Raw genomic sequence first — 12,956 nt, 5'->3', positions numbered from 1 at the left:
TGTTCTAAATTAAATAAAAATGTATTAAGCCGAATTATAATTTTGTTTACCCAAGATTTAATATTTTTAGACTACTTATTATTAAGGAGATAGGGTGGCCTCATTTGCTTTAATAGGAATTGCAATTATTTCCCAGCAAGAATATGCAAATGCAGTCAGAAAAGTATCAGGAATGATCCAATCATAAATAACGATATTATAAAATATAATTTTTTCCAAATTTATGCATGTTATGTAGAATCAATCATAGAATGTTCGTGGAATTTTTCATCGTTGTACTTGTTTTAGCTTATAAATGCGGAGGAAGAAGCCCAATTTTTTTGCTTTTGGAAGCAGAAGTGTTCCAAGTGTAGATTGTGCTACACGCTTGTCCTTTGACCCGGCTTGCTCCATGTTTAATACCAACCTCTGTACACAACCCTCCAATAGTTTTCCTAAATTTGAATTTGATGCCGTAATTTTTGTGGCGAGAAAAATGAAACGTTAACACGGACGGACAGACGAGCTGAGGATCATACCTAGAACAATTCGAAATTTAATGCTGATCAAGAATATGTGTATTTTTCTTGCTTGTTTCTGGATGTTACGAACGGTTTTACAATTCCTCATTTGTAGAGAAAAAATTTTATTAACAAATTCATAAATGCAAGAATAAATTTATAAGTCTTCAAGTAGTGGTTGAATATTTGCTTTGCTGTAAGAAATCGTTAATATTGTTCACTAAGAAATTTTATCAAAATAGTTTGACTGAAAAAACTCCAGATGTTAAATTTGAACACCTTCTTCATTATATTTCTACTGGTTTTCCATCCATAGAACAGGAACAGTTAGTTTTTATTACGAAGGCACTCAATCGCCTCTGTAGAATGGACAAATGTTCAATAAACTTGACAAGGAACGTATATCATCAATCAAGTGCCATGCTAGCTAAATATATGTGTGGGGGACTTTCTATTACCAAATGCCAACTTTCTTATTACGGAAAATGTACTGCATGTGGATTGATACAATGAAAGAAACTTTAGAGATACAAGAGTTTCTTAAGGATCTTAGTTTAGTTTGGCTATCGGTCCAAGTTGGAGATATCAAAAGAATCTAAAGCAAAAGTTCTAGTTTTTACTTGTCGATAGTTCTAACAAAAAAAAAACAACGGAGTAGCATTTTACGCTATGATTATAACGTGACCTGCTTTTTGCAAATAACGTTTTTTCCAATCATCAATGCTTCCTTTTAAGTGAGTGCACTCGTATGAAACACGCAGAAGGGCTTAAGATAGGCCTACATTTTATTATGCCAATCGATTCTGTCTCACCGTCTGTTCGTCTACCAGTTGTCCGTCTGTCCGTGTAAACTTGGGTTCAAGCCACATGTCGCCATTTTTGAGATATTTCTATGAAGTTTTGTGCAGTAACGTGTTTCCACCCAAAGACGAACGCTATTGAAAATGATTAGAATCGACCCTTTTTTCCGATCACTCGCTTTATAACGCCCTATTCTGAAAAGCCGTTATAAGGGAAAAAATTGCAATTTTCAAAGTTCCTCTTAGTGAAAGTAGCTAAGTAGAAGTATTTGGGCCTTCGAAAGTGGAATGGAAACTTTGGACCGGCTAGGGCAATGGTTGAACCTCCTCTCATATAATCAAAACTGAAGTTCGCATGACAAAATATATAATAAGTATAATTTTCAATGCTTCACGATGGAAATTATATCATAATAGTAATTTAGTATTAAAAATTTACTGTATCAAATTTGGACCATCTACGCCTATTTTAGGATCCTGCGCTATGTAAGGGTTATAGTTGTACTACATTAGGTTACGTTTTGGGCCTGCTTCCTCATGAATACGTATATAAAAAATATTCCTTTCTATAGAAACAAGATATAATTTTTGTGTTCCAGAATGAAAATAGGAACTGTGTTAGACAAAAGTGGTGTAGGGTATTTAATGTTCGGCCTTGCCCGACTGTAACGTTCTTACTTGTTTCCTTCGGCTTCTTCGTCATTTCTGTTCTCAGTGGTGCCTACAAGGTTAAAACAGAGACAAAGATGTTTGATAATTTTTATAAACAATTTTATTAGAGAAAACAGGAAAAAAAACTAAGGTTTAGCTATGTCTATTTCTCCCTAGTTACTTTTTGATGAAATTATGAAAGGTCTCTTCGACTGACAGTGGTCTCAGGATCTCATCGCTTTCATCGTTCGTTTTTAGATACTATGAAAACAATCATACAATCAGCGTAACGTATGCCTATCCTTTGTTGTACATCGACATTTATGCCAATCAGTTTAATCGATTTTCATATTATTTTTCTTATTTTTTGAGTTTCCCTTGCTTTTTGTTTGATCGATCAATCAAAATACTTTGTTGGTTTTGTTTTTTTATTAAGCATATATTTGTAAATATTTTAATAAATAAATTAACGTCACATACAAACACTGCGCCGATTAATTATTTCCATACACATCGGTATTGACTGCACATACTACGTATATAGCATTCCGGCCCTTATAGTTGCCGTAATCCTTCTCTCATTTTAAGTAAGACCGATAACTTTGGTATTTTGCAAAATTTTAAGATTCTTTGAATAACTTTCAATGCCCGCATACAACTTTTCTGGACAACCAAACGAATTGCTTTTCATTAAAAAATGCAATCAAAATTTTTTCGGGTTGCCTTTAAATGCGCGGGTAATGTAAGCAAAATCGCACTAACGCGTAATTATATACTAGCAACAGCATCGTCCACAATATGACTTTTGTTTACCGATTATCTAGCTTAGCTAAATGATGATACGTTTTATGATAAGTTGATGAGTTGAATTTCTAAGAATAACTTGCTTGCACTTTAGACAGCTAGATATCTACATGAATACACTGAGCAAACACCGGAACAACTTCCCATGAGTATGTATATATAATAAATGTACACACATATTATGTATTATATACGTACATGTCACATATCTATATCTACAAATGATTTCAGCCAATTAAGCCGATTTTTACTATTCAGAAAACAGATCAACAACAAAAACCACTAACCCTAAATACTAAATTGATCAAACATGTAGGCTAGTGTAACGTTATTTTTTTAAATCTATTTATTATTCTAAACCCATTCGTCATATTCGATATATCCGCGCAACTTAACTTGAATATTGGTTTCGCTTTTTGGACATGGTATGCTTTTAACATGATGAAAATCAATTTTTAATTTCCGATAAGCAGTTAAGTATATGCGAATGTGAACGTACGAATGTGAATTGTTAAGGGGAAAGTGAAAAATTTATCTATTAAATTTTAAATTCCGCTGTGCTCGACGTATTGCTTATAGAACAACTACGCCGAATGTTGGAATAATTATCTACGAGTTTTTCGTTAGTCGATTAAGAAATTGCTTTCAGCTCTTAAAAGGCATTTTCTTGTCAGTCAAGATATTGCGAGAATGTATATCTTATTAACTCCAGTTTTTAAGATTGAGATGACGATTTTCGGATATGTTCTGTTGCCCACATTTTTATCGTATGTCGTCGTTGCCAGCACTGCAATCACTTCTCAAGCTTATTTTAAAGTTTTTTATTAGACGAGAAGCGGCTTCCGAACGCGTCTTCATTTGCAATTTAAAGGAAGATACTTGCGTTACGTTGAAAGAACTTTCAGTCTTCAGAAAGTAAACCATCCAGTTTTGCTCCACGGAAAAGCTTATCTCAACAAAGAAACATGAGAAGTGAAAACGTCCGCTTTCTATGGCGCATGGACTTCCTTTTCGCCCAATTCTCTCGATACACACGATTCGCAATAAAATTTCTCTAAGATATTCAGCGATTCGATCAATGAGATTTTGAAGGAAGCAAAGAATTTAAGGTAAGCTCTTTGTCCAAACAAAAATTGTGGAGAACTCAAAACAAAAATCAGCTTTGAACGCACTAAGTGACAAATTGCGTTCATTGCGCGTTATCTCAGTACTTAGTGCTATGAGCTCATAAAGAAAAAGAAATAGTTATGATGTCATAAAACTAACAAAAAAGGAGGTGAATTTTTCATTTAACATTTGCACATACTATGAAGAATCGCATTCGACAACAACTAATCCCAAGGATATCTTGAAAACACCTTCGGAAGGGAATAATAATTCAATACATTACTTTATTAAAACTATTAGACACAAAGAGCCGACAGCTTAGGATGCTAGAGTGCTCAATTTGCTTTCTCTTAGTGTAAGAATTTATTATATATATGTAAAAATATTGTGATAATAATGATAATAATAATAATATTATGAAATCGTAGAGTAATCATTTTCGTGGCTTACTAGCGCAGTCTTTCAAGTCTATGCGAATGTCATATCTATATATTTAGTGAGTTCTGAATATCACGAAACGCATTATTACGAGAGATGAAACTTGAACCTATGCATACGATGCGGACACAACAACCACACAACGAGTGCATACTACGATCCAAAATCACTCAAAAATCGAGATCGCTTTGACGGTTTTCTTGGATAATCGCATCGATGCGCGTTTCTTCCTCCAGACCAAACGTTTAGCGTTATGAAAGCGATGAATGCAAAGATATTGACTTGAAAGAACATATGACGAGTTCTCATGCTATGAAAGCATTGATTTATTTCCTTATCACCGTGGTGTTTCGCACGTATCTTTAAGGCAACAGACTCCGGGGATATCCAAACTTTAGAAAGAATAGAATATTCCTTTTCCCGTACTAGAGCTTAATTCAGGCAGTAATGCATTTTTGCGACATAGAATAGAATAATGGATGCTGTTCCCTAGAAGCGTTTGAAGAAGAAGTTTGAACAGTGCAGTGAACAAATTGTTTAATTGATAAATTTTTTATTATTTACTGAATTTTCTTTGTCACTTAATAAATTTAAATATTTATTTTTTTCGATATGCACATTATGTGTAATTATTTTATAAAAGTTTTAAATTTTTTTTTTTTTGTTTGTTTAATACGTGTTCGTTCTTCTATTTTATATGCTGTTTTATTTACACATCACTCATCATTTTATTTATTATTTAATAAATTAAGGTCTCAAGTTCAGTTCTATTGTAAGAACAGAGAATTGAACTATTCACATACATATTTAAGAATATTAGTTGATAGGATTAATCTCATACCATTATAAATGCAAAGAACAAAAATTTATTAGAATACATACATGTGACAAAGATAGCTAACGAAAATGTATTTATAGAGAAGAATAAACACTATACAGCACCCTGCAGGTATTCATATAACGACTTTTCACGGTAAGGTGCTATAGGGGAAGTGGTCGAAGGAATGGTCCGATCCCTACCGTTTTCAACAGCGTTTGTCTTTCATCTAAAACATGCTAGTTTACCAAATTTCACCAAAATATCTCCTAGATTGCGGCCTGAACACTCAGTGCACATTCATGGCGCGGCCTGCAGTTGGCGGCCGACGAAAAATATTACCGGAAAGCACATTAATTATGATTAACAGTAATGATAACTTGCTTTTATAAGCAGAATGTTTGCAGAATTGAATCAGTCGGTAAAAAAACATTTGAGTCGAAAAGTCGAGGGTATTGCCAAAATAAATAAATTGTAAATAATCCTACCTTTAAAGAAATTGTTTGTAAATAAAACCACGATCTTGTGATGCGAACCGTATCAAGAAAAGCAATTTCAAAATTGGGTCTAACATGCCCAAAATAAATTTGGTAGGCACAGTGATCTGGTGGATTGATATTTCTTAATAATACCAGCGATGTGGGTAACAAATAAGAGAACTTGGAGAGTAGAATGCGAAAAACATGGCAGTGGGTGTGCGAGATTCGGCCTCGCCGAATATAACTTTATTACCTTTTTTTTATAATTCGATGAGTTTTTTTCTACTGTGTCCACATTTGTTATTTTGTGCAAGCATTCAGTGGAATAGTCCCTAGGCGAATTTAGCATCATTTTCAATAGTTTGTTTTCGCACATTTGCAACTTTTTGTTAGTTAGGGCACATAGTTACCCTATACCGACCGGCATGTAGTAAAATGAATCGCAATAGGACTTAAGATAAAACAATTTTATTTACATTACTCAATTTAGAATTGTTGTTTTTCGTATGCTGAATTTGAATGCGGAAGATTATCAATTTAACTAGTACTAGTACAGCTGCTAAATGTGTTCAATAAGTCAACGTGATCTGCAAAGCTAAGATATTAATCTTTATTGTTGCGATAGCATTTTAATTTAAGCGTTACGCGGGCTTTAGAATAAAACAAAAAGCAGATATTCTCTAATTATATTCAGCACAGGAGAATGTATTTTTTCATAATGTTTGCAACACGCGAAAGAAGTCTTCAGACACCTATAAAATATTAGTTTGGGGAAAAAGAAATCCATTATTTTTATATGAACTTCAGGACTTTATTTAACATGCTTCGGATTGTCCGATTTGGGTCAAATATGCACAGTTTTGTTGTATGATTTGTTGCCATTTTAAAGGTAACTTCAAAATGCCTCTCCCATAGAAGTCCTGGTCTCTATTTGCAAAAAACTCTAGTAGTCGATTTTCACAATCCTCCCTAGATTCCAATTTTTTATCATTAAAGAAATTTTCCAATGCAAGAAAAAGATGATAATGGCTTGGTGCCAAGTCCGGACTGTATGGCGGATGCATTAAAACTTCCCAACCAAGCTCCCGAAGTTTCTGGCGAGTCACTGTAGATTTGTGTGGCCTAGCGTTGTCCTGGTGGAACACGACACCTCTCCTGTTAGCCAATTCTGGCCGTTTCTGGTCAATCGCTATCCAGTTGTTGACAGTAGAGATCACAATTTAGCCTTTGGCCATATGCAAGCAACTCATAATAAATAATTCACTTCCAGTCCCACCAAATGCATAGCAAAACCTTCCTGGCCGTTTGAGGTGCTTCACCGCTCTTTGACCACGATCGTTTTCGCACAGGGTGATCCATTTCTCATCTCCAGTCACCATCCGTTTAAGAAATGGGTCTATCTCATTCCGTTTGGCCAAGGCTTCGCAGATGGAAATTCGATCCATCATGTTTTTTTCTGTTAATTGGTGTGGCACCCAAACATCGAGCTTCTTTTTGAATCCAGCTTTGTGTAAATGGTTTAAAACTGTTTTATGGCCGATTTTTAGCTCCTGGACGATATTACGACTGCTAACATGCCGGTCAACTTCGATCATTTCTCCGATTTTATCGACATTTTCGACGACCGGCCTACCTGTGCGAGGTGCATCTTTAACATCAAAAATTCCTGAACGGAATCTACGAAACCAAAATTGCACATAATTGGCTGTTACAGTATCGGAACCATAAACACCATTCACAATTTTAGCCGCCTGGCTAGCATTTTCGCCTTTGTCAAAGAAAAACTGTAAAATGTACCGAATTTTCTCTTTGTTCACTTCCATTTTTAACACGCTGTAACTCACAACTGAATGCACCAACCAAAAAACAGCAAAAGAATTTTTTTCACTGCGAAATGTCACCTTTCCAACGAGCATAAATCTGAAATTGTTTGATCGATACTTTACGGGAAATCTATCAGTGCAGCCATCTACCGAAAAAAGAATGGATTTCTTTTTCCCCAAACTAATATATGTACTCTTGCGTAACGTAAAAGTCTGAATCGATTTAGCCATGTCTGCCCGTCCGTGTATCTGCCCATCTTTCTGATAAATATTTTTGACACTCTCCTGGTCGCAAAAATGAAGATATCGGCTTTATGTTCTGATAGAATTATTGAAAATTCTTCCTCGGTTGGTATATTGAAAATGGACCTAATTAACTAAAATACACGCTCACAGCAAATCGTAAACATTTCTATTTCTCTAAGCCAAAATTTGGAAGTTTGCAATTTGCTGTACTTATTTTATGGAGTACTCCACCGTTCATAATCAAAGACGGAAAGATTTGCGGCGCTCACATAAAGGTATAACTGATCAACTATTCATAACTGGAATGCGGCTAACTAAGTGTACTATACTAACTGTTGGAGACGTCACAACGTATTGGATTCATTTCTTGTCTTATGTCAAATAAGCCAAACGCGTTAATTCTGAATAAAATATGATTGACATAATAAGAAATAAATATATTTAAGGCTCATCATCGTTCTCAAAATAAAACAAGTAAGAAGGTTATGTTCGACGGGTGCCGAATTTCGCATACCCATCACTATGCTTTTCGCATTCTACTCCCCAAGTTTTTTTACTTTATACCCATATAAGTGGTATTATTAAGAAAAAGCTACCGGGTTTTTTTTTTTTTGAATTAATTCATTTTTAGGCAGATAATGTATCTTCATTTGAGAAATGTGCAATATAGTTTGAAACACTCATAAGGACTGAATCCGAAAAAAAAAAAATTTATTTTACTTGTAAATTTGAGTGGGCAGGGACAATTTTTTCCATTTTTGCACAAAGGACACACAGGCGGATACAAATAGCTAAATCAATTAAGAATTTCACGCTGATCGAGAATATGCATAATTGTTGGGTCTCTGAAGATTCCTTTTGGAAAAAAACAAAATACGCCCATCTATACGCCCATCTTACAGTGGCGGGTATAAAAAAAATGCTCAAATATGTAAATAAAAAGTGGGATAAAAGAATTTGATTAACCTAAACAAGACCCGAAGTAGTAATTGACATAAAACTTCTAAAACTCCTTAGTGCTTATCTACTAACAATTGTAATACCAACTTTATCCTACCACAGTGCGATAGAAGAATTGTTGTGAGCACACACAACTTTTTTACTTGTTTTTTGTTAATATGGTGTATAATAAAAGACTTATTTAATCCAAACTTTCAAGGATATAAAAGAGCGACATTACTATTCGCGGTGAACACGATAACTTGCCACAAATTTATCTGAGATCACAATTTGTTTCTATTAGTAGATGCGTGTGGTTTGTACTTGTATGAAGGATTTTGAAAAAGACTAAAGTGACATTCTCGATCGACAACATGTGTGTATTGTCTTTTAAAATGTAGTTATAATCAAAGAAGCGAAAATCCTCCTTTCAAGCATTAACGAATTCTACTTAGAGAAAGTATGTAAATTTTGAAAGAGATCTCTGCATTCGTTTAAGAGAGTTCGTTTCCAGCAGCTTCGGAAGTGAAGTTTCAAGACAAACCCGCTTCAATTCCGTAATTTCCTAAATATTTCTAATCTTAAGGCCTTCATTGCGTAATATACCAATACCATAAATAAAACTAATAAATTCGCTGGCTTTTTTATCCCGGCAATAGGTATTCATAAAAAAATAAAGTTATTATTTTTTCAAACAAATTTGTTTTTTACGGGCACCTAAATGTTTGATGAATTCGGAAACATTACAAACTAGTAGGGCTCTGTATGATTTAAAAATTTTCTAATTATTTTTTCCATTCAGCCTTGGAAATATTTTTGAAAATTCTTTTTCAATGCTTCGAGTGGAAGAATCGCAGTTATTTCACGCGCACGAAACTCCATGGAGTTTAAGTATTCCGGGTGGATATAACACTTTTCACGTTATTGATCATTTCCTGCTGTCTGTTTGCCGGGATTTTGCAAACAAAAGCAAGTATTTGTTGTATGAGCAAAGCTTTCGAAACATTTATCTATCTGAAGAAACGTTGGATTAGGGTCAATTACCTTGTTTTCCATATATATCCGTCAGTCTACAATTTTTCGTAAATTAAACTTGAAAAAAAACCATTAAACTAAACAAACAAAGCTAAATATATGTTATGAATTTTTTTCATATTCGTTTTACTGGCTGAGTGATATTGAAGAGTGTATCCAGTAGATTCTAGAAGGGATTGATACCTTCATGTGGTCCAGAAAGTGCATTAAAGTGGATACATTTCATTTTCGTCTTTTAGAATTTTCTTTTGAAAAATAACAAATTTTTAACTAAACCCGATTAAATATTTTCAAATGAATGTTTTCAAAAAATTCTACTTCTTTTACGAGAAATTGAACGAGAAATTTATTTCAACAATTTTCTTTTTTTACTTTTAATAGAAAATGCAAACGGAACGAATAGGGTCAAGGGGATATGTTTCTTCAAAATAACTGCTACGCCTTCACTTTTAAAAAATTTATTGAAATATATCAATAAATATGCAAATATGTGAAAAAATAATAAAGAATTTTCTCCAATTCCTTGTTCCAATGTAGCCATTAAGATATAAACCGAGGCAACTAAATGGATTCGCACAATTGGAAGACTTGTTTGAAATATTTCAATGAATGACAGTAATGGCTTGAATTTGAATATTCGCGCGTTGCGTTTCTAATTTAGTAATTTCTTAAATTACGCTCGAGATGTTTAGGATATCTTGGGTTAAGGCTCTTAACTAAGAATCTTCTACTCGCCCTTGAAGAAGCCTTTGATTTTAACAATCTCCAGAATAAGTACGAGAATGATCTCGTAATCGATCAGAGATAAGTATGGCACTTATCTACTGGCAAACAGTGGTTGGAGTGCAACCCAGCTACTAAGAATGCTAAAATTTTTCTTAACCCTAAACGAGTGAATTAGTCGATCAGACCACATCAAGTCTCTTGCCAACACTCCAAATTCCAAATTTTCAAACAATACTTGCTCTAGACTGTAGTAATCGCATTATAATGATCCCTGTTCTAGTTTTTCTCCTACTTTGCTGGCTTCTAAACTCATTAAATGGAGTCGGAGCTACACACTGGCCGATCAGCCTAATTATGTTGATCATTACAACTTTCACAACTCAACCTGCAAGAAGTAATAGGCGAGCGGAAATATGTAGATCGACCAAGAAACTACTCCTAGTGAAGAATAACTTCCAATTATTGTAAGCAAAGAAAACGAAAGGACCTCTAATCGCAGACGGTAACCACAGGCAAGAGCGCATTATACCAATCTGCATGGTGGGTATGCATAATTTTTACTTAAAACCAAGAGTTTTTTGCTCCAAGAAATTATAATTTGTTTAGATACGAAATTTAAGATGCGCCAATTATTGGTTTTAATGTTCACACCACGACTTGACGTTTATGTTATCAAACAACATAACAAGAGGTGTTTCATTTACGGATTTTATATAAACATAGGATGCTAAGAAGAATTTAAGCTAAATGTTAACTGCATCTGCGAAAAGGACCTAAAAGTTATGAAATCAATTTTCTGTAGGTTTCAACACAGCAAATCGAACATTTTCAAATTTGAAATAAATGGAAGTTAGTCTATTTTGCCATTAGACTAACGAGTCTGAACATTTCTTGAATACTTTAAATTATGACCGCGCGACTGATGATCGGAGCACGTGTTTGCTTCACTTGGTACAATTTAACGTAGAAGCAAAAAAATTGGAAATATTTATGAAACTTTCGGTGAAATGCGAGCACCATCAGCTTGGATCAGCGGTCTAAACACTATCGAGATGAAGTTTACAGGAATAGTCCTCTACTCAAAAAGAAAAAAGATGGACAATGTTCGCGAAAGACGCAAGTTTAAAACTATTAGGGCTAGGTCTAAGACCGAAGTAACTTCATTCTTATTTGTTAGATAAAGTTGAAATTGGTTTTTGGGAAAGGAAGTAGCTCGTCATGTGCATGCTGCTGCATAGAGTTAACTTTTTGGAGCAGAAAATATTTGTCTACGTACTTACCTATAAGTCTCATAACCTCATGGAGGTTAAGATAAACATTCAGATGGCTATGGGTAAAACGACATAAGGTTAATAACATTAATCCAAGGGTACGGGAGGCTGTTATCATTGAATACATTTCTTTTCGCTTGTTCTTCTTAAAACTTCTGCAAATAACTTCTGACAGTTATTACAATGATTTTAATAGCGCGGTGTGTTTATTTTTATTTTCAATTTTTCACGGAAAATTTTCCATCAAGCCAAATAAACAAAGGTAACATTTTGTTTTTCATTGGTATTTATTTTCTGGTATTTATTGATTATAACTTTGTTTTCTTTAAATTTATTTTCTTTTTTAATTTTCACTTTAGTACTTTTGCATACTCTCCGCATAAAATATATTTTATTCTCAATTCCGTGAATTTTTCTTAGCAAATTATTGTAACGTTAATGCCGTTGATTTATTTGATAGTAACGTTACTTTCCTTTTAGTAACTTGATTAAATACGGATTGTTTATCAAATAAAATTCCGAAATCATCTGGAACGTTCGAGCATACTTTTTACCGATTTTAATTCCAAACATGTTATGTTTTCGCGACGAGTTTCCAAGAACTGTCAACTAGATAAATAAACAAATCGCATCTGAGCCACACTACCAGTCCATCCGCATATTTTGTACGTATTACGCACCCTAAAAATGAAAAAAGTAAAAGATATATCCAACTTTTAGGTTTTGTTAGTTACAATACATTTTCACACCACCATATTGCACAGTTTCTCAAAATATCTCTCTTTTCTGCTCTTTCTTTCTCTATTCTTGTCTCTTACGAAAATATTTTCTAATCTCTTTTGCGCTTATTGTGCTGCCATCTGATGCATTTGCCCAACATGTTCAGCATAAACGTAAAAGCAATTTGAAGAGTATTCATAAGAGCGTAAAGAGCATTATATAATTAAGAAGAGTATTATAAAATGAAAGAGCATTAAAGAGGTATATATGGAACATAAACTCATTAAGGAATGTTGTAAGCACGCACAGCATAGATATAACAGTTCAAATGAGAATTCGGGGGCAATGTTGTTAACAGCAGATACACCTACGCACACACGTACAACCAAACAATTTTCACCAAACATTTGCCGCAAATCATTGCCCATAAAAACATGAAAATCGAATACACAACAAATAGCGAAACGTTTATTGATTTCTTTAAACGCAACACACTCCTTGGAAACTTTCAAATAAGAGCGTCTAACATCAACAATGACTACTTTTTATTTGCAACGTTGCAAACGAGCGGTAAATTTTAAAGAAATTTCTTTTTCATTA

General features: G+C 34.0%; 1 protein-coding gene across 1 annotated transcript in view; it reads right to left on the bottom strand.

Annotated features, from left to right (window-relative positions):
* Window positions 1-11,975, bottom strand: part of LOC119640561 (tyrosine-protein kinase Drl) — a 60,476-nt gene extending 48,501 nt beyond the window's left edge. The window contains exon 1 of the mRNA XM_038038677.1: window positions 11,646-11,975. Coding sequence (XP_037894605.1) covers window positions 11,646-11,763 — 118 coding nt within the window. The 5' untranslated portion in view covers window positions 11,764-11,975. The remainder of the gene's footprint in view (window positions 1-11,645) is intronic.
* Window positions 11,976-12,956: the final 981 nt, after the last annotated feature.

This window comes from Glossina fuscipes, unplaced genomic scaffold (genome assembly GCF_014805625.2).
Source record: "Glossina fuscipes isolate IAEA_lab_2018 unplaced genomic scaffold, Yale_Gfus_2 121, whole genome shotgun sequence".
Taxonomy (NCBI): domain Eukaryota; kingdom Metazoa; phylum Arthropoda; class Insecta; order Diptera; family Glossinidae; genus Glossina; species Glossina fuscipes.
Note: the sequence above shows the minus strand (reverse complement) of the source record. Positions and strands in the feature narration are given on the sequence as shown.